General features: G+C 37.7%; 2 protein-coding genes across 3 annotated transcripts in view; one reads left to right on the forward strand and one right to left on the reverse strand.

Annotated features, from left to right (window-relative positions):
• The window catches only part of LOC136822607 (anaphase-promoting complex subunit 2-like), a 61,717-nt gene that overhangs the window by 31,413 nt on the left and 8,472 nt on the right, over positions 1-21,832 (forward strand). For both annotated transcript variants that reach the window (XM_067078871.1, XM_067078870.1), the window contains exons 6-17: positions 1,555-1,675; positions 2,007-2,124; positions 2,927-2,993; positions 3,439-3,494; positions 4,732-4,875; positions 5,625-5,697; positions 6,298-6,400; positions 7,389-7,534; positions 8,193-8,387; positions 8,664-8,791; positions 15,712-15,884; positions 16,690-16,842. In XM_067078871.1, coding sequence (XP_066934972.1) covers positions 1,555-1,675; positions 2,007-2,124; positions 2,927-2,993; positions 3,439-3,494; positions 4,732-4,875; positions 5,625-5,697; positions 6,298-6,400; positions 7,389-7,534; positions 8,193-8,387; positions 8,664-8,791; positions 15,712-15,884; positions 16,690-16,842 — 1,477 coding nt within the window. The remainder of the gene's footprint in view (positions 1-1,554; positions 1,676-2,006; positions 2,125-2,926; positions 2,994-3,438; positions 3,495-4,731; positions 4,876-5,624; positions 5,698-6,297; positions 6,401-7,388; positions 7,535-8,192; positions 8,388-8,663; positions 8,792-15,711; positions 15,885-16,689; positions 16,843-21,832) is intronic.
• Positions 11,130-14,468, reverse strand: LOC136822633 (uncharacterized). Its single transcript, XM_067078901.1, has 4 exons — positions 14,245-14,468; positions 13,603-13,887; positions 12,301-13,375; positions 11,130-11,766 (listed from the first exon to the last, which is right to left on the reverse strand). Exons 1-4 carry the CDS (start codon positions 14,390-14,392, stop codon positions 11,130-11,132), a joined length of 2,145 nt encoding a protein of 714 aa, XP_066935002.1. The 5' UTR covers positions 14,393-14,468.

Consider the following 21,832-nt stretch of genomic DNA (forward strand, 5'->3'; position numbering starts at 1 on the left):
GTACAATTTTAAAGAGGTTTCGGATATCCTCCGCTATAAACCTTAGATTTTTTGAAATTAAATGAAGAGAAACAAACAAGTAGAGAAAGGGAAAAAAACCTATACCTATTATACCTAATGGAGAGTTCTCAGAGGGAAACAATAGATGTTTAATTAAAGTTTTCCTGTGCATCATATTAGTTAGTTCTTTTCTTTTGTCAGTGTGTAAACTTGGGAACATGTCATGCTGGCTAAGTAGAAATAAAATTAAAGTGTTTTACACATCTAATACCCGAAAATTTCCCTCGGATTAATAATAAGTTAAGGTCTTTCCTACAAATGCGTGGTTATACTGTTCCTAATATGTTTATCCATCAACCAAGTATTTCGAAATACATCGTTAGAGTATATAATTTGTGGTTTCTCACTATTTGAGCATAATGCTTTTCTCCAACCATGTATTTTGGGAGGAATATCCTCTTAAGTTGCAAAATATAAATATTTTATCCGTACCTCTTTCTTACGTCCACTCCGGAGAACGTGCCTTTAGAAACGTCAAATGGTGCATAGGTTGCAACGTTCCTAGATCGCTATTTGTGGGCCCCTTATGGGGAAATGATAGTGAGAAAAAAAGAGCGTGACATAGGGAAGGTGCCCCTTTTTCAAAAAAGACGTTTTCCCTAATTTTTGAGCTATAAAGGTTTAAAAGAGCTTAAATCTTTGCTGCTCATTTTTGAAAAGTAAGAAATAGCTTACAGATATTAATTACTCTAAGGTCCCGAATAAACTCCTCCTCCCGGTTATAAATTTTCGAAAAAAAATTTAGACCCCCAAAAAATCCCTGTTTTTATCCGGACGGGGCCCGTTTATTTTTGAGAATATTTTCTATTATCACAAGCTAAATTCCTCATAAAAGCCTGGTTTTAGCTTCTAATCTATTTGGGGTCTCTGGAGGCACAATTTCCACCCCCTTTTATTACACCTTGACAAAATTTTGGACCCCCCCTTTTTATTTGAACCCCACTTCTATTCGGTTCCTTAGAATAGTTTAAACTGTTATCATTTTATTTAATATTCTGTCATTTCCCAACTTTGACTACGGCAAGTTTCTGCCAGGGAAAACTATTTCCTTGTTAAGGCCGTTTGTTAAAATTAGTTGTAGTCCCTTTCTGTGCAGTAAAGAAAGTCGCCAGCCCGACTGGTAGACAGTTCTTTTGTAAAATAATCTATGGGTATATATAACCGAGTTACCTTTTTGAAAAATTTTGAGGGTCTGGAAAAGGTGGAAAGTTTTTCCATACACTTATTTTCAATTTTAGCCTCACGCTCTTACATAACTCAGCTTGCTACCCTAGAACCCCTTCACCAGGGACACTGGTAAAGGTTAAATTTTCTGAAATTACACCAACTAAATAGATCTTATCGGAGTTTTTGATTTTTCTAAAAAAGGAATTCCTCGAGAGAATTCTATTGTAATACCCCCGAAACAATCCCACAAAGCATCGTTGTTTTAGAAAAATCAACAAACTCCGATAAGGTCTATTATTATTTTCATTTTCTATATTTCTGTTTCAGTTGACCGGTTTTCTAGAGAAACATTGTAAAAGTGAATACTCAGAAAATTGGTTACAAAGAGTTTTCACGTGGATGGATAAAGGTTTGATGTCTTGGCTCAAATTTGTCAACTCCAAATTTAGTAAGTAAAACCATAGATGTCAATACATTTACAGTTGAGTCTCTCTAATTCGATCTCGAATGGGCTGGGAGTTTCTATCGAATAAGAGAATGATTTGAGTAATGCTTTCCAAATTTGGAAAGTGTTTTGTATAATTCGAATTAAAGAACTATCCGAAAAAAACTGTAGAGTATTAAGGGAATCGTATATTTTATATGTATAACTACCCTTAAATATGCTTAGATTAAACTGTGTCTTTTTTAGATTTTGAGCTTTAATGATTTTATAAAGTAGTTCTAATAAAAAAATGAGTCTACGGCTATAATCTATATAATTGTTCTTATAATTTCAGGTATTTTGGACTCACACGGCATGATATGCGACCAAGCGGATGAAATAAGCACGTTCTCTATAGAAAGCTGGAAACAGAGACTGGAGTATTTTGTTTATAAAGCTTTTGCAGAACTGAGGTACCAATTATGCTAAAGTATCAATCTGGGGATGATTTCTTTATTCCATTTCTTTAGCTTTTCCTTAGCTACAATCACGGGCAAAATATTTGAGACAAAGGGGATTTCCCTGCGATATTTTAAACACCACAAATGATTAAGCGCGTTAAACTACAGTTGGAAAGTAGAGCTTTAACTCTGACTTTTAACATGAGAATTGAGACTTAAGAGCTTAGGTTCTCAGGATTCAAAAGCTCAAATTTGCTTCAATAAGGCTTGCAATATAGCCTAGAAGAAGTGCTAAAATAGCAATTCTCGCCTGAATTTTAAATTCTGAGAAACGTTAGAATACACTAAAATCTCATGACCATGATTGCACAATCGTTGACAAAATACTTGGCACAAAAAGGAAATTCACCGGGGTGTTTTGAAACCACAATCGATTTGTAAGTGCTCTAAAGTAGGTTCAAAGGGTAGAGTTTTAACTCTGAGTTTTAACGCTAGATTAAGGATAGGACCTTAGGATCTGAGGATCCAAAAGTTCAAAAATGGTCCAATAGGGCTTGAAATATAGCCTAGAAACCAATAAATCCCTCCCAGATCGAAATAATCGATGAAATCAAGTTGAAGGCCTAAAAATTGACATTCTCGCTCGAACTTCAATTTTCGAAAAATGGTAAATTAGCCAAAAGTGCCAATATATTATGGCACTGATTGTAGGATGTAATAGTTTGCGAGATAACGGGTAATAATAATAAAGATAACAGTATTCCTATCTTTGTAAGATGTATAGATAATATATTTGGTTTTAATATTCTTTTAGAATATCAGAGATGTTTGAAATTATTGTTGAGTACCCTGACTCCTTACCAGCCATTAAGGACCTTCAGGTATACTTATTTATTACTTTTTAACATGCCATAACTTTTCTCAACTTACATCATTCACTTAAAGATACCCTCAGCAGGGGAGGAGTCCTTGATCACGTCATAACGCTAAAAACTAACTTTATGTTAAAAAAATTCGCAGAAAAATCTTTTGCTCAAATTTTATTTTACCTTAAAATGTGGAAAACTTAAGTCTGAGAAAAGTGATGACATTTTTATGCTAGTGACCAAGTTCCCCCCTGCAATTTTCTCTCTAAAACCAATTATTTTTCTTTCTGAGTAATTATGACCAATGATTTCAAATTGCCACTCGATCAATGAAAAGCAGAAGGCCCGCCAAATCCCTTCTAAACTAAGTGAGCATAGGTAGACAAACTTAAAAGTGTTAATCGTATGATCAAAGTTTTCAAGTCCCTTTCAAAATTATAATTATTTTCTACATCTCTAGGAATGCTTGTCAAAGACGGAAACTCGCCGACTCTTGACTAGTTCTCTCAAATCCGCGTAAGCAATTTTTATTTAGTGATAGCAGATCTTCTGTCGTGTAACATGTTTTCTTTATAAGAACAAACTATATAAGAACATAAGGCTTCGATGGCTAAAATATCAAGAACATTTTAAGAATATTCTAAAGGTGAAAACAAGAATGAACATTTTTAGGCTTATAACTCAAAACAGCCCTTTCTCGCGCTACCCATATAAAAGCAAACCAAATGTTCCATTAATGAATCAGAAATGACTTCTGAAATGACTCACTAACTAACTTTTGCCTCTGCGTGGTATAGTAGGGAAAAAATTACCTAAGTTTCGAATGGGTAAAAGTTGCTTTCAAACAACGCCTAGGGAGTAAAACAATCATATTTTGCTTTCCGCTGTAATCTCTTAGATTTCTAATTCAAGTTAGTTTTTGGGAAAATTGCATGTGCATTTGGATGCGAAGGTCCTTTCGTTTTAAGTGTACAATAACCCTTTTTTGTTTCCCGTTTCTAGTTTCTAGCTAGTATCATCGAATAGTTATTTCCGAGAACTTTAACTATCATGAAAGAAATTCTCGGTGTAGAAATACTCTAAGCATCGCTGCTGGTTTTAAAATATAATTACTTTATTTCATTGTATTAATAGTTGTACATCCCACACGTGGCGCTCTAAATTTAGAACGTCGTTATCCCCATAAAAGGGGGTGTTCCATTTAAGTAGTAAACAGCAAATAAACTTGGATCATTTTAGGTCAAATTCTTGTTATTCAAGGCTACTAATAATGTTTTCAAAAGTAATCGTCTTCCTATAAGAAGTGGTGATTATGGAAGAATTCCTAATAAAAAAAATAACAAAAGAGTCTACATAACTCGAATCTCTATAACTCGAATGTCTCCTTTACTCTAACGAGTTTTTTTGTCTTCTCGTCTCTACGGGTAAGAAACCTTTATAAACAAGTCCCTATAACCCGATCAAATACATCTCAAGCTCAAGATAAGGCCAATGTCTATCACCTACCTACCTCGGCAGGTAGTAAATGTGCTTTTTTTGTGCAGGGCGTCTCATCGTGAATATATCTGTCACCTGATATAGATATTTTTCGTTTTCGGGGATTGGTGATTTCAACCAAAATATATTCAGGCTTATGCTTAAGGAAGGCCGCCAATCTGCCATCAGAATATTAGATAACTTGTGAATATTCAGACCCATAACATTAGTTTAGAAACATTTAAAGCTTTATCCTATATTTCTTCTTTATCGGCAGATTTGAGCGGCGTCTACTCCATCCAGCAGTCAACACTGATGACATTCTGACGCAATACGTTTCTACTATTCGCTCATTAAGAGAACTAGACCCGAGTGGAATCATTTTAGAAAATGTTTGCTCACCACTCAGAGAGTATTTGAGGTTTGTTTTTATCTTTTTTTTTTCACCCAGTAACACCATCCCTACTGTAAAAGACAGGCTGATCCTAACTAGGCTTTCGAGCTGTAAACCAAATAACAAAATAACTGAAAAATCCCCCAAATCTCCCATCTCCGCACTTATGAATGGCAATATAGCCTTCTAAAGGTCTTAGGGAACACAGTAGAAATTGTTTAAGTTAGGGTTTAAAAGATGTACTGAATGCAAAGAATCAATTCTATAAAAATGTAAAATGTGGGCCTTTTAGAAAAAGAGGTACGTTACGTCACACTCATTTTTGACTGGATACCGCCAGTAGGGGCCCAGGAGTGCCGCGATCCATGCACCATTTAAGAGCACCCATAGAGACAGTTCATATCGTAGTCGACAATTTCTCGGAAAGGTCCATGGATTTTTCTTCATAAATCTTTTTGGTAACCCCCTCCCATCCCCCTCATTCATAAGACTTTCAAAAAATTTCAAACCAACCTATATCCGTTATTTTTCCTAGACTGAAGTCGTTTATAATGCGTGTGGTTCAGTAGTATAGGAGTTATATGATAATATGATTATTGTTATGGGATTTAGTTGGTATAAACTAAAATTGTTCCCTCCATTGCTTTTTGCTTTATTTCTACTATGTCTGAATTATTCGTCTAGCTTGCTAGACTATATTTTTCTGAACATAACGTCTTCGATAAGACAACATTTTTCTATCTGGTGTCTTGTTTTAATATGTATTGTTATTTTAGGAGTCGAGATGACACAATCAAATGTATTATCACGTGTTTAACAGATCAAGGTTCTGGACCTGACCTTTCCGAGGTTTACAATTTTAGAGGGTTTTTTCTTACTTTTAACCAAGATATGTACCGAGGACAGGGAAAAGCTCTTTTGTAGGGGTTTAATAAGAATACGTAAGCCTTGTATCGATATATTTTGGATGTTGACAAAAGAAAAGTGTAGATGTTTCAAATGTTTTGTTTTGTCAGCATTTTAATTAAGTTTCTTGAATGTATTGAATAATTTTATAATGTATCTTGCATCATTTAACGTTTCGTGAACGTTTTGGATGTCTTTAGCCCACGAAAAATCGAAAAAATTACCCATTTTCACCCTTGAAAATTAGTAAATCTGGGACCCTTTCCCCCAGAAAAGGATACTTATTGTCTCGTCTTGGTTAGATATCACGATCACAAAAAACTATTACTCTAGAAGTAGAACAGGCATTAAAAATTGGTAAAAATACACTCCAAGAAAATCGATTAAGAAAGCCATAAAAGGTGAGTTTCGAAATACTGTTAAAACCGTTTGTTTTTCAAAGCATTTTCAACGTTTTTTTTGCATAAATGGGAATTAGTTAAATCCAAAAAAAGTTATTTTTACGAAATATCGCACTTTTTTCATCAATTATTATTTTTATAGGAACTGTTAGGGTTTGGGGACGACTTTGATACAACTAAAAAATGCGACGTTGAATCTGATGGCGAAGAGTGGTACCCAGATCCCGTCGACGCCGTCACTAGTGGTACGAATCGGCATTTAAAAATTATTTTGTCCTTTACAGTTGACATTCTCTAATTCGATCAAGCGAGCGTATCGAATAGTATAGCGTCGAATAGAGGGCGTTGGGGGTTTAATGTAAAGGTTAAATCATATTTTAGCTCTATTTCGGCCCGCACACCTCAACGCCCTCGCAGCCTCATCTGAGCCTGTCTCGCGCGCCCAAATCACACCTTATCAGAGGGCGCCGTTCGGCACTTTCCACTGTTCCATTCGCCTTGGATAAAAAGAGCGTCTAAAATCTCCTTTCTGTAATTGGAACTGTACAAATTCTGTCGAGAAAAGGTTTTCCGTTCACCCGACGTACAATTCGAATACAAAGGTTACAGGCAACTATCAGGATATTTATTGTGGGACAATTTTATCCATGTAGCTAGCCAAGAATCATGCTCAATAAGGAAAATACGAATCTCAAATTATTACCCCTCGGTGCCTATGAAAGTACAACTCAGACAGCTGTATTTAACAGTTACTTGTAATGAAGTTTTGCGTACTCCTGTACTATTTCCCTTCTGGAAATGGAATTCGACATTCTCAATATGTACATGTTATAAAGTACACAAGACTTATGACGATCTGAATATATGGATGGACTAGCACTTCCAAACGAGGCCTCAAAATTTGCACCAAAGGACAGATCAAGTGATTTCAATGGTTTTTGAAAGGTGGTAAATATTTTCAAAACCTGATGTATTGACTTTCAATCCTTTTTCTATAAAAAAGCATGCAACTCAGGCCACGCAATTTAACTTATTTGGGGGAAACTTCGTTGGGGAAAATTATTCGTCGGGGAAAGATAATCGTCAACATTTTGTCACTTTTCCCCTATGAAGTTTTCCTCTGATAAAGTAACTGGTTTCAAAACCTACAAAATGTCATTCACTTTAAACGTTACAGGCTTAAACTTTATTAGCACCACGTCCATCGGTTTAACTTTCTTTTTTCAACTTTAGATGCTCAAACGAAATCACAGCGGAGAGCTGACATTCTGAATATACTGGTTAACATTTATGGTTCTCAAGACACATTTGTCTCGCAATATCGCATCCTATTAGCGGATAGGATTCTGAACAATTACTCTTATGACGTCACAAATGAGGTATTCCATTTTCAACCTTGGGTGGCCGGGTACCTCAGTCGGTAGAGCATTCGCTTTGCAATTACAACCCTTGGGTTCGATTCCTGGTCACTGCCAACTCAGCGAATGAGTAGCTTCGATTGGGTAATCTGATCTAGGCGTAGGAGAGTAGGTGTGGCGTTCCACCTCAACATTTGGCCTCCCAGGTCTAGCGCAAATAGAAAGGGGGTAGACTCCCTTACTCTCGGCTCCGCCAACAACTACCAGATGAATATACTTACTCGGGGTCTTGGATAATACTTGAAAGCGACCGTAGTGCAGTGGAAGAGCATCCGGCTACAAGGTTGTGGGTTCACCCCCCAGCCGGATCATACCAAAGATTCTTAGATAGATAGGGTAGATAGCTATCGAAAGAGGAGCCTTCGGGTCGCCACCGTCTGAAAGATTTAGTGCGCAAGGTTGTGGGTCAATCCTTGGCCAGGTCATTCCAATGATTACCAAGATGGTACTTGATGTCTCTCTGCTTTATTGAAGGGTCAAGGGTAAGTGAAATCTAGGAGGCAAAGAGAGAGGCAAAGAGCCCCTTAAAACTACAGTTCAATGTTGTTAGATAGATATGAATTCAAACTCCAAGGTCGTTAAAAATGCAAAATAAATGGTATTTCTTATTGCTTTTCAGAGACGCTACATCGAGTTATTGAAGCGCCGTTTCGGTGAAAATCATATGCATTATTGTGACATCATGTTGAAAGATATACAAGACTCTCATCGTATCAACCGCCGCATCACCACAGAGATGAAAAAGAAACAAGAGGGAGGAGAACAAGCAGATCAAGCGAAGGAGAACAAAGAAAAGAAGGACAAAGGAGAAGAGGTATTACTTTGAATAAACGATTGAAATAATTAATAATAGGAGGCTAGAATGATGAGTTTGGCCTAAGAAAAAACTTTTTGAGTTTCAAGACTGAAAATGTTCTTAACATGTTCTTATTTTCTCCATTTTGTGAGTATTTTTGTCCACTTTCCTATGGGATAGGGTGTTATTTTACCGCTGTACAAAAACTTGAAATTCTTTTTATTTTGGCCTCTTAATACAAAATCGAGTAGTTTACAACAAACTGCACTGATAATAATCCTTCAAACATTTTAGGTCAGTGTAAGTAGTAAAACAGCACCGGAAACACCTGACAAAATTGATTTCAATGCATTCATTTTATCATCCGCATTCTGGCCCACACTGGCTAACGAAAGTGTCGATCCTCCATCTCAGGTCGAAAGGTATGTACTTTGATTTTAATCCTTTCACAATTATATAATTGATGGGAACAAAAGGATAGCATGGCCAGGGCTGATGATTTGAAACTTTCAAATCATGCTCCATCCAAATCTACCAATCAAGACACATTATGGCGTCGGTTGTCATATTCATTTTTTTTTTATTATGGAACAAAATTTCTTAATTCAGTGATTAGACACTCGGGGTACCTAAGGCACTCCCGAATGGTCTCATGAAGCTTGCACCTTAACGTAAAAAATTAAAATATTTTGCTGACGTCAGCATATTTCAGCCAAAACGGTTTTTTTGCAAAATTTGCTGACGTCAGCAAAGAATTTTAAATTTTTTTTCGTGGATCGCTTCCTTTTACTGATTTGCACCTTTGTTGAAAATTTGAAGTCAAAAGCTTTCTCCTGATAGAAGTTTTTCAAAATCTTATTTCTGTGACGTCATCAAAATGGGGCGAAAATGAGGTTTTTTCGAAATTTTTCGATTTTTTAACAAGTGGGACCATCAGCCATTGCCCCACCTCATTTTCTATATCGAAACGCTTGTAAAAACATAAAAAACATTAACGTTAAGGAGCGGAGCCTCGTGAGACCATTGGGGAGTGCCTTAGGTGCCCCGAGCAGTTTACTTCAAAGGTAAAAATTTCCACGGCCTTTTTTTGGTAAAGCCTCATATTTTGCAGAAAATTTCGCCAAATAAGGCTGAAATCAAAAAAAAACATTTTTGCCCAGTATAGGTCAGATTTAAATATGAAAACGTTTTCTCCTGCCTAAATGGATGTTCTTAAAGTTCTCTTGGGAAAAAGACCATTTGGGTACAAAGAAAAAGTTAGAAAAATTAAAGATTTTGTAGTATTTTCTTGGAACTTTGTTAAAATTGCTCCAAAAGCACAATCCTATCAAACTGTTCGGTCGGACTGGTAAGGTTTTACACGTGAGATTTTATAGAGATATTTAAAACAAAGCAAGCTAAAAATTCATTCCATGTGAGAGGAATTTTCTGTTAAGCACGAACCATTTTTAGCATTCGAAAAAGGTCAACTAAAATGTAGTAAGTTAATCTCCATAAAACAATGGTATTTAAATTTTTATAAGTTGCCCTTATGCAAGACAATTAAAAAAACACCAATTGCTCCTAAGTTTGAGTACTTTTTACTTGCTGTTGTGATGAAAGATATCTTTTAATATTTTAAGTTGCCCTTATGTTTTATAGTACTGTTTCCACATAAAACATTTTGCCGCATGTAATATATGGTAAGATACCAGTCTTCTTGCAATCCGACCACGACGTTAAAGGGTGGCAGGCGTCCAATTCCTGCTGGAAGCCTGGAATAAACGAAGTTTTATGTTTCAATTGACTTTGATTTATTTCGTTATTATAGAAGTATTGGCAGATTTTTCTTAAGCTCCATAATTTTGTCAAAACCTGAAAAAACTCTATTTTGAAAAATATATGCTGGCTAATTAATCGTTCTGAATTTAGAACGTCACAACTCAGGGAATTAAACGCTAACATTCAGACATTTCTCATGTAAATGAGCTTAAATTTTGCCCAAAAAGCAAGGAGACACATTGCCCATAAAACTCAAATTTGACTTCTACTTTTACCAAGGAATAGCTCAATATTGAATGTTTTACCGATTTTACAGAAATTGGAAGTGAAAAAGTAATGCTTCAGCTAACAGCAGGGGGGGGGATGACATCCCCAAAATTAAAAACAAAACTTCCTAAGGAGACGAGGGAGGAAACATAATTGACAAAGTGGCAACGGTTCAAAATTAATGTTTTGTTGAAATATATTGCGATAAAGAATAAATTATTAATATAAAAAAGAACGGCTAAAAAATATAAAAATATTTCAAAAACAATTAATTTCATGTTAAAATGCAAATATTTTTATATCTATACTTTTCATTTTCAGTTTAACTATTAGGATTCTCCAGGATTCTCCAGGATTCTCTCCACTGTTCTTAATGGGGCATGGTTCAATCGACGGTATTGTTTGCTTAATTAGCTTCTAAGGAGCTTCTAATATTGCGGCTGTAATCTTAATCATTCAGTCCCTCTGCACTACTCCGTAAGGCTATTTTGGTTGCCACCTACTTCCCTGGTAAAGGCTGCCCCTTGGTGCCTTCTCACAAAGTAAGGCTGATCTGTATTTTCAGGGTGACTTATGCGTGTATCATTTATGGTTTTACCACTTTCCAAACTTTCCATGTCACCATCTGCTTTGAGGTTGTCATTTAGCTGTACGGAGTTTATTTCACTGTTCGTAGTTGCTAATTCGAGATTATCTGGGCTAGATCTAGCCTCTCCTTGTGATTGGCCACCATCACGTCACCATAGCGTTTTTAGAAGCACCTGATATACCATCGCTTTGACCAGATTGTTTTAGGAAAGATTGGTTCGCATTTTCTTTCACATTATATCGCGTATTAGCTGGGCGAGGACTCATCACATGACTTAGTCCAGGTATATTGCACTTTGAGAGTTCACGTGATGACTTGTAATTAGTTTTACGAAAGCTGACAACATTACTCGGACTAGGATTATCAGATAACGGAGTTTGTCTTGGCTGTATGTTGCGTTCAAGGGTGGGGCTTGTTCTGTCACTCCCACCAGGGCTTGTTCTTAATTGACCATCAATTGCTGTATTATTATGTATTTGGTCAATATTTGTGTTCGCCTCGTTAGTAAATTGATTTATATTTGAAGTTTGATGGCTATTTTGCTTCTCACTAGCCATTTCACTGTTAGTGATAATATAACCACAATTATTTTGTGGAGTTTGAACGGCAGCAGAGTCGTCACTTTCGCCATCTGTCGAATGTACATGATTAGACACCATATTGCAAGTTTGACCAACATTTTCCACGTTGTTTTCGCCATGGTTTGCTTCTGTAGAATTAGCTAGATTCTTTGTTTTCGTGCCAATTTCAGCATTCTGTGACGAGCGGAATCCAGCAGCTCTAGTCGAAACACAGGTGACATTTGTAGTTTGTGTAGCAACACCCTGAAACAACATGGAAAGCATCGAAAAAAATTAAATGTTATTCTCATTGACCTCATTGGGCCCCAACGGTTTGCATGAATGCGTGAATGGGCTTTTTCACTTGCGTGAATGCATGAATTGGAAAGCTTTTCGTGAACAAAAATTGCGTGAATTGCGAAAAGAAAACAGTGCATGAAATTTGCGTGATTGCGTGAATCGAAGGTCCGCTGGGGGGGGGGGGGGGGGGGGGGGGGGGGGGGGGGGGGGGGGGGGGGGGGGTGAGCCTCATTGATTATACCTTTGATAAGTGATTAGCACTCTCATATTTATTGTAGTTCTAACCCCTGTGTATATATTTTCTATACGGTATAACCCTTCCCTTTGTCTGATGTGTTTATGAATTTGGGCATGACAACGAACATAAGCTTATCGGATACAAGAATAATATAAGAGTTGATCAACGTTAAGATTTTCTAAATTGTAAATTGTTCCTGAAGTATAAAGGTCTTACGTTTTCTTTGTTTTCTTTTCGGTGGCTGCTATTTCTTTGCGGCGTTGTCGCGCCAGTTCCAACCGGCGATCCGTTTTGCCAACACGTGCAGTATGTAAATCTTGACGCCGTCGTCTCGTTTGTTCAGTTTTTGCTTCCTGTCCAGAAGCCATAGCTTGTAGCTTATCCTCCAAGCTTTGTCTAACATCGAGCACTCTCTGGTTTCTACGCGTAATTTTCTCCAGTTTACGTTGATCTTTCTTGGCTTTTACGCTTTTAGCGTGCTCATGACGTAATAGTACTTCCCTCATGCTCTTTTTCCTTGCAACGGGGAGTTTCGGTTTTGGGGTAGCCGAGCGAAACCCGCCTTCGCCGGGCATCCGGTGTGACAAAGACCAACACATACCGGACGCCCCTTCAGATAGGTTTGGTGTCTGTCGCAACATGAACGGATTGAACATGCGTTTCTCGCGTTCAATTTGAAATTCACCCTTTCCTTTGGGTTGAACACGTACTTGATTCATGGCTCGCTCGATCTCCTCGTCGACCTCGTCCTCAACTGACAGTGCGCCATTGTCATAACTATCATCTTTATCAACACTTGTTGACGCGCCATTAAGAGATAAACGACTAACTTGTTTAAAAATAGCTGAGGCAACATTTTTCGAGTTCTTTAGTGTTACGTTAATCTCCTCTTTTGAATACCTTTTGGGAGTGGTATCGATAAGCAGAGGGCTAGGTCTATTCTTTTCAGCCGACAGACCGTTGCTGGGGTTCGAACCTCCGATGCCGCTATCTACAGACGGCCTCACTCTGGAGTCTTGCTTTTGTGTAGTAGTCGGAACCGGCTGTAGCTTACAAAATGTTGTTACACGCTTAGCAGCACGTGGCTCTGATACTGGTTTGAATGACCCTGACGAATCAACATCTACCATAGGGAATCCTCGTTTAGGGGATGCGAAATCCACTATTGAACCAATCCCTGTGCGGTGATATTCGTTTTCGTTGGCTAATCGATTTTCCTCAACACCTGCATCAACTTTTTCTACAGGTGTTTTTAAAATTTTGTTTCCAATGACGATGAATGTGTTATCAGCTGTAAATAAAGTATAACATTTGATTCATATATCATCGCACTTTCAATCTTTGAGAGCCAGGCCCTGGGTCAACCCATGTAATGTGAGGCTACTGCTAGGGATTAAACTAGCACTAGCACTGAGTGGGAATCGAACTCAGACTTCACACACGGTAAGGACAAAGACCACTACACCACTACGTCGATAACTTTGTAATTTCCTAAAATAGATAAACTAATGACCTTACCAATTATTAAAGTCTCGCTACTGTTCACTTGAAATGCATCGCCTTTTGAGTAATCGCATTCACCGGTCACGGCTAATTCCCAGTCTTCTTTGACTTTGTTCTCGGTATCCGTATTTTTGTCATTACCACACCATGACAGCTTATGGTACCATTTTTGTTCCACTTTTTCTGATTTTACTACTTCGTCTGCAGTTTCTCGGTTGACAGTTTGCTTCTTTTGTGGTTTGTTCCCTTTCAAGCGTCGCCAAAGACGCTTAATTACATTTGTCTTACGCTCAGTGATAACTAAAAATTGGAAAACAAAGTTCATATAGATTCTGAATCCATTGTTATTCTTATAAATTCTCTTTTTCGTTGTGAGATTATTAAGTCGAAGCATTCTTTACTAGGAGTTGTCTTTTGGTCTCCCCTGGACGCGAATACTGTTTCATTTGAGGGACTTCATTTTGGTAAAAACATAAAATCAAATCGAGAGCAACTTATAAACTCTTTGAATTTGAAACTAAAATTTTAAGCATTTTATTGAGATTTTGGTTTTTATGTGCCACAGTCTTTAGAATGCTCTTAGATTTGGACATCGGTCCTTTTTTATGTTCGTATAAACATTGCCCTTATATAAATAACAATTTTCAACCAACTTACCATTACAGCTCTTTTGTTTACTCGAACAGCAAGATGCCTCTTGAAATTGTTTAGAGCGCAATCCATTGTTATTCTGATCGACCAATGAAACGCTACTACCTTGGTTAATATTTTCAGTGATTGCCCTCACCAGTCTTCTATTCGCCATTGTGATCCTCGCTAATCCATCATAAATGTCTTTAAATTTTTTCGAAAATCTGGCTGTTGAAAATTTCCTCCAATGAAATATAGACTTGAATGTGTTACGTATGCTTTTTACTATTAGCTTCTCAGTGATTTGATTGGAATATTGACGTCAGATATTCATTTTTGACGTCATCTCATTCTTTGTTTATCGAACTGACGTCAAATATAACAAGTCTTCGGTAAATCGCCCTTGACAACATGATGCTTTCATAATTTTGGCCTCTTTTTCAATCAGAAAAAACATTTCTTTTTCTCTAATGAATCAAGATTTTCTTGTAGCTCAGTGAAGTCAAAGACTTGCTTCAAGCTGGACAGCTAGATATTGAGATCTGAGATAAGAGTAACTTTGAAAGCAAGACTTCATTCGACTGGAGTGATTCAGCTAGGCTTTTGAGTCTTACTTAAACAATGAAAGTAGCCCAATCCCGTTTATAGAGGTCATGACGAGTCATTCAAACTGTTAACATTTTCGAATCTTGGAGGATTCATCTAGTATCATTTAGTTTCCCTTAAGGGTTTTTTTCGTGATGCAGTATGATTTTTGGTTACTCCAAGAATTAATTTAACATGATGTTTATAATGTTCCTTTTGCCATCACTATTTTTGCGTAAATAAAGACCCACTTTTTGTTGGTTATGTTGTGTAACTAAAACAGAGTTTCCTGTAATTATTTCGAAGCTTGGCAAGGATTTCCCCTTTCTCCGAAATATTTTGTTAATCCGATTTTCGTAATCCTATTGACGCTTGTTCGTGTTTTTTTTCTAGAAATCTAGAAACGTATCATAAGAGCAAAGCTTGTTTTTCTGGTCAGGGAAATGAGATAACCCAGACTTTTTCCTATTTTCATCAAACGCATAGCCTCTAGAGCCTCCTATGTCTTGCTTATAAAATTGGTCCGACAGCAAGCTTTGATGTGTTGGCTCCTGAAAATTTTAAAAGTCGTTTAATCTGTACTGAGATTTTTGGGTCCATGTAATGATCAGAATAATATTTATAAATAGATACAGTTGATTCTGGCTAATCCGAACTTGAAAGAGGAATCTTGAATTATAGGGAGTATTTTAAGAAAGTTTCTCCTTGAAGGGGACTGAAAACAAATTCGAATTATAGAAAGATTCGAATAAATGGAAGTTCGAATAAGAGAGAGTCTACTGTATTTACATCTAACTGTAGTTTGCTTTCTAATATTTTCTTCGTGTCCATCCTACCAAATCTCTTGATCATATAAAATTCCATAATATTTATTTCAATTCAAACCTTAAATTCCCATCCTTCTTCCAGTTTGATGTCAGATTACAATGATTTATTCAAACAATCCAAAGGAATGCGTTCTCTGGAGTGGTTAAACAATCTTGGTAGTGTTGAAGTTGAAGTGGAACTTGATGAAGGAGTTACCAAAAACTTCAATGTTACACCAGCTCAAGCTACCCTCCTGGTCAAATTTCAAGAAAAAGGTTCATTTTTTCTTTTCTTTGTCTGTTTGCTAATGATGATAAATTATTCTGTGTTTGATTCCATTAATTCCTAATAAATGAACATAACTCTGAGATGATCTGGACCTTGATAGATGAAATTTTAAATCCTGCCAGATTCAAAATATATTTTGCCAAACACATCCTGAAAACTGGCGACAATGCCTTATCTTCAAAATTAAGTGAATTTACGCCAGACATGCTCGGAGCTTAAAATAGGGATCCTGGTCATAGTTACCTCCCGTACCTGATTTAGCCTGGATACCCCACTGGGGTAATCCACTGACCTTTATATATCCCTGGACCAAGCTATATTCGCCATCTTTGATAGAAGTTTTTTGAAAGTTGGTACCCGCAACGAAGCTGTTGTAGTGTTTGAAACTTTGCCTAACGACAAACGGCGCTGCATCATTAGTGTACAAGCGAAAGTAGATCTAGCGCTCTCTCCGCGGGTACCAATTTCAAGAAAACTCCGATCATAATATTTTGCTTGGCCGGCATTGAGTAACTTGGTCCAGGGATATATAAAGGTCAGTGGGGTAATCGTTACGGACGTTACGGTTTAGCATCGCTTCTTTATGATATTTGTTACGGATATGAAATGTTCATACTGATTTCAGAGCAACAAAACGGAGCAGTTCCGTTCGCGTAACGTCTCTCTTTAGACGTTTCGAATTTCGACGTTCACACAGTGTTTTGGAATACCGTTTCGTTTCGTAGTGATATAAAACCGTAACATCTGAACATGGTCTAATACTCAATAAATACAATTTTTTCCCCATCATAGATGATTGGACATTGAACGATCTAGCAACTAGTCTGAATATCAACAAATCATCATTGAGAAACCGTATTGCATTTTGGATTGGCCAAGGTGTCATCATCGAAAAGTCGAACGATCACTTCACTAGTGCCCAAACCTTTCAATCGAGTCAACTTAGTAAGTGCTTCGAATAGGCTATTTCACAGTCGAAATGAATCATGGGTAATCAGGACTGTTCGCGCCCTAGCAACGACTTCCGTAAACGCAAAAGTCTTCAAAAAATTTCAAAACTTTGGACCAATAATAAGTCGTCATTAGCGTGTACTGGTCTTGATTACCCATTACGCTTTGCGACTTTGAAATGGCCTATACTACTAAAAGATATCATTTCCAATATGTTTCGGCTTATACTGTCCTCAAGGGCCAAAAATAGATGTGAGCATTTCCCTACTTACTGTTTTTTTGGGATGAAATTCCTAATATGGTGAGACTGGCAAAACTTTAAACTGAAATTCATAACCAAACATAAAGCCGTCAGGGAAAAAAGCCGAGAGGGTAAAACAAGTGTTTATTTCTTTATAAGACCACAACATACTTTCTTTCCACCTTTTCCAACCCTTTTTTAAATTTCAGTTTCGAGTTCTTTTTTAATTTAGAGCCCTTTTAGTTTGATACATCTGAATCTAGAACGTGAACAAAATCAAGAAAAAAGTCTCTCAAAGGAGCACCGATTCTCTCAGGGTCACGGTGCCCGAGAAGCAACCCTTAAAGCACCTTAGCCTGTAAAATTACCACATGGAGCATTGAGTTTAAAGCCCGAAAGGCTAGAGTAGAATCTTTAACCTTTCCCAGGCAAAAAAAAAGTGAAGCCACTTATTTCTCATCAAGAATGCGCCTAAAACGCGCCGCAATCATGACGATGGATTGTATCTAGTGGTTCCTTTGTTTTTGAGGACTGTATTTTTTTAAATCTAGCGATGGATTTTACTTTCAATCCAGCGTTTGTGTAAAACCCACTCGATGGCGTTCTGGATGGGAAATAAGTGGCTTCATTTCCCATCCAGGAGTCTCGATTCTAGCCCTTCGGGCTTGAAAATCTATGGTCGTGACTTCATCTTTCCTCTGAGATTATTTTACTTAAGTTATATAATCAAAAACAAGGAATCGAGAGATGAGAAAGGAAAAAATAATCTACAGTTTGTATAAAAGGCTGATGTCGATCTAGCTGTGTTTTCTCTAAATATGGTCACTCAAAATACGGCGAGATGTAGGAAAAACAAGATAGAAAGATATACGCAAGTTGAAGTAAAAAATAAATATAATTGCCTTCTAAATTAGTTCAACTCTCTCCGGTTGAAGAATTTTCTATGTTTAAATTTTTACTAGTATAATAGTAATGGGCTATTACAAAATACGTTTTACCCCCTATGTTGAGAAGGTCATTTTTTGTAGCTCAAAAAACACTGTATTTGCGCGGAAATTTCAGAGACCCCCATGGTTAGAGATTTTGAACCTGGATTTTGTATTTTGTTTTTTTGTCTAAACTTCAAAGACATCATTGATGACGTTGAAAATGTCGTAAAAAACACCCCCTCTAACTTTTTTTCACTTTCGTTTTCTTGCTTTTTGCGACGTGACATGTATTTTTGAGCCACGAGTTTTTTAACACCTGTTTGTATCGTGTATTTTACAGACCGGCCCAAAATTCCCCTTTTTGCCTAAATCAGCCCTAGGTTACTGATTATACAAGCTTGCAACAAAAGTCTAGCAAAATCAGTCGAGTGGTTATGCTGAAAGTGAGCATTTTTGGTAAAATACAGACAAGTCTGAAAAATATCTACTAACGTTGTTACTAAAAGAGGTAACGAGTGGTAACGAGTGGTAACGAGTGGTAACGATGTGGTAACGAGTGGTAACGAGGTGGTAACGAGTGGTAACGATGTGGTAACGAGGTAACGAGTGGTAACCAGTTGAAAACGGTGGCCCTAAGTCTCCAAATTTGAATTTCTCGATTCTGGTGGTTTTGCAACAGATGCTGATGGCTCTTGACGTTCTGCAGCAGGACCTGGCAGATCTGGTGAATGTGCAGTAGGAATTGGAGATTTAGGCGAATGTTATAGTGGAGTTGATGGATCTGGTGAATGTGATGGTAAACTTGGTTGTTTGGGTGAATGAAATGGTGGAATTGATGGTTCTGGTGAATGTGAATCAAAGATTGATGGTTCTGGAGGTTCTGCATTAGGAGTTGGCGATTCTGGGGAATGTGCATCAGGAGTTGGTGATTCTGGTGAAAATGCAGTAGGAGTTGGTGGTTCTGGTGAATGCAATGGTGGAGTTGGTGGTTTTGGTAAATGTGCAGCAGGAGTTGGTGGTTCTGGTGAATGTACAGCAGGAGTTAGTTGTTCTGGTGAATGTGCATCAGGAGTTGGTGATTCTGTTGAATGTGCAGCAGGAGTTATTGGTTCTGGTGAATGCAATGGTGGAGTTGGTGGTTCTGGTGAATGTGCATGGGGTGGTGGTTCTGGTGAATGGTGAATGCAATGGGAGTTGGTGGTTCTGGTGATGTGCAGCAGAGTTGGTGGTTCTGGTGAATGCACATGGTGGAGTTGGTGGTTGGTGTCAATGCAATGGTGGAATGTGTTCTGGGTGAAGGAAGTTTGGTGGTTCTGGTGAATGCAATGGTGGAGTTGGTGGTTTTGGTGAATGTGCAGCAGGAGTTGGTGGTTCTGGTGAATGCAATGGTGGAGTTGGTGGTTCTGGTGAATGTACAGCAGGAGTTGGTGTACAGCAGGAGTTGGTGGTTCTGGTGAATGTAAAGCAGGAGTTGGTGGTTCTGTTGAATGTACAGCAGGAGTTGGTGATTCTGGTGAAAATGCAGTAGGAGTTGGTGGTTCTGGTGAATGCAATGGTGGAGTTGGTGGTTTTGGTGAATGTGCAGCAGGAGTTGGTGGTTCTGGTGAATGTGCAGCAGGAGTTGGTGGTTTTGGTGCATGTGGTGCGTTTTGTGCAGCAGATTGGTGGTTCTGGTGAATGCATGGTGGATTTGGTGGTTCTGTGTTGCCATAGTGGAGTTGGTGGGTTGGTGAATGTCAGAAGTTTGTTTTTCTGTGAATGCAATGGTGGGATTGGGGTCTGGTGAAGGTGCAGCAGCGTTGGTGGTTTGGGAATGCAATGGTGGAGTTGGTGGTTCTGGTGAATGTGCAGCAGGAGTTGGTGGTTCTGGTGAATGTAATGGAGGAGTTGGTGGTTCTGGTGAATGCAATGGTGGAGTTGGTGGTTCTGGTGAATGTGCAGCAGGAGTTGGTGGTTTGTGATGCATGGTGGAGTTGGTGGTTCTGGTGTGTGCAGCAGGAGTTGGTGTGTGAATGTACAGCTTGGTGGTGTGAAAAAGTTGGTGGTTCTGAATGCAGGTGATTTGATCTGGTTTCCGAGGTACCGAGGTTGTGTTGGTTTCTGGTGAATGCAATGGTGGAGTGGTGGTTCTGGTGGTGCAGCGTGAAGTTGGTTGGTTCGGTGAAATGGGAGTTGTGGTTCTGGGGAATGAGTTGGTGGTTTTGGTGAATTGGGAGTTGGTGGTCTGTGATGCAAGGGAGTTGGTGGTCTGTGAATGTGATGAGTTAATCGTTTTAGGCGAATACAGGACGGTGTTGATGTTCTGGTGAATGGTGGATTTGGTGGTTCTGATGATGTGATATTGGAGTTGATGGTTCTGGTGAATGGGAGGGTGGAATTGAATGGTTCTGGTGAATGTGATGTGGATTGATTGTGGTGATTCGGCAGGTTCAATATTCTGAAAATTGTTATTGAGATGTTATTCTGAAATGAAAATACATTTATGGTGATCTGATATTTTTTGCTAGTTAATGATCGCTCAATGTGAAACTATCTAGATTAAATGAGCTCTAATGGCGATTACATAACGATTATAGGTACTGTTCAATGCTTTGCGTGAAGTGCGTTTTTTAACATCAATTCACAACATTCTTTAACCAACTACAGCGTTTGATTAGATTTTGAATACAATGACAAAAAATTTAACACAGTAAAATATCTTCCAGGTTTCTTTTAAACAAAATATTCTTCATCGTTTGGAACAAAATATAAAAATATAAGCATCTTTGAGAGAATTACCGCAATATTCAATTTTGAAATGAATTTCTATCAATAAAAATCGAAATTTGCAAGCTAGAATTCGAGGAAACTTTTCTCCCTAAAAATAACGTAGTTAAGAAAACTTCAGAAATAAACCATATGTTATCGTATAAATACCTAACAAATATATGTAAAAAAAGGCCATGCCCCTCGTGACATTTTTTGTAGGGAAGCAACAACAAGGAACTTAACCATATCATATCGTACTTGAATTCCGGAGAATTTCATATTATCAGTTAATCATATTTTTCATGTTCCACGTAAACTAACATAAATTTTATTCAAAACCATTTTTCAGTAACTGAAAAGGGAATATGAAGGGTACGGTAGAGATGAAATAATTATTTCAAATAAACTGAATAAAAAAGTTTATCCAAAGATTATGGGTCACTGCGATTTGAAATTCTCATATCCTCTAAAGAACTTAATGAACACCTAAGGACCAGAAGGAAAATGTTGAAACAGAAGAAACAAAAAGTAAAAACAATACCAAGGAAAGCTTAAAAAATCTAAAAAAGTTTAATGTTTCAATGGGATTGGGATTGAAAGAGCACAATTTTTCAATGGTTTGACCAGTTTGCCAAATGACGTCGATCAAATGGGACTTGTTTTAGAAGATTCCACTAAGTGAGGGATGGGAAAGATTCTCGGCAAATGGACAAAAGTTAAAATAAAAAAGGTCATGCAGTGTCAGACAATTTTTCGGAAATTAACAGGGGGGTTTTTTGGAACTAAGAGTAAGCTCAAGGTCATCATTAATAATGTACAATTTACCAGAAGCCATTAACTTCACATCACATTCCAGAACCAGTACTCCACCATTGCATTCACCAGATCCATCAACTCCTAATGCACATTCACCAGAATCATCACTCCATCACATTCACTGTCCCACCCTCCCCCACATTGCATTCACGAGAAGACCCCCACCAGTGCATTCACCAGATCCATAACATCAGCATTATTCCCAGAGCATCAACTCCCTAGCCCTTCACCAGAACCAATAACCCTGCTG

This window comes from Clytia hemisphaerica, unplaced genomic scaffold (assembly GCF_902728285.1).
Source record: "Clytia hemisphaerica strain Z4C2 unplaced genomic scaffold, Clytia hemisphaerica genome assembly, whole genome shotgun sequence".
Taxonomy (NCBI): domain Eukaryota; kingdom Metazoa; phylum Cnidaria; class Hydrozoa; order Leptothecata; family Clytiidae; genus Clytia; species Clytia hemisphaerica.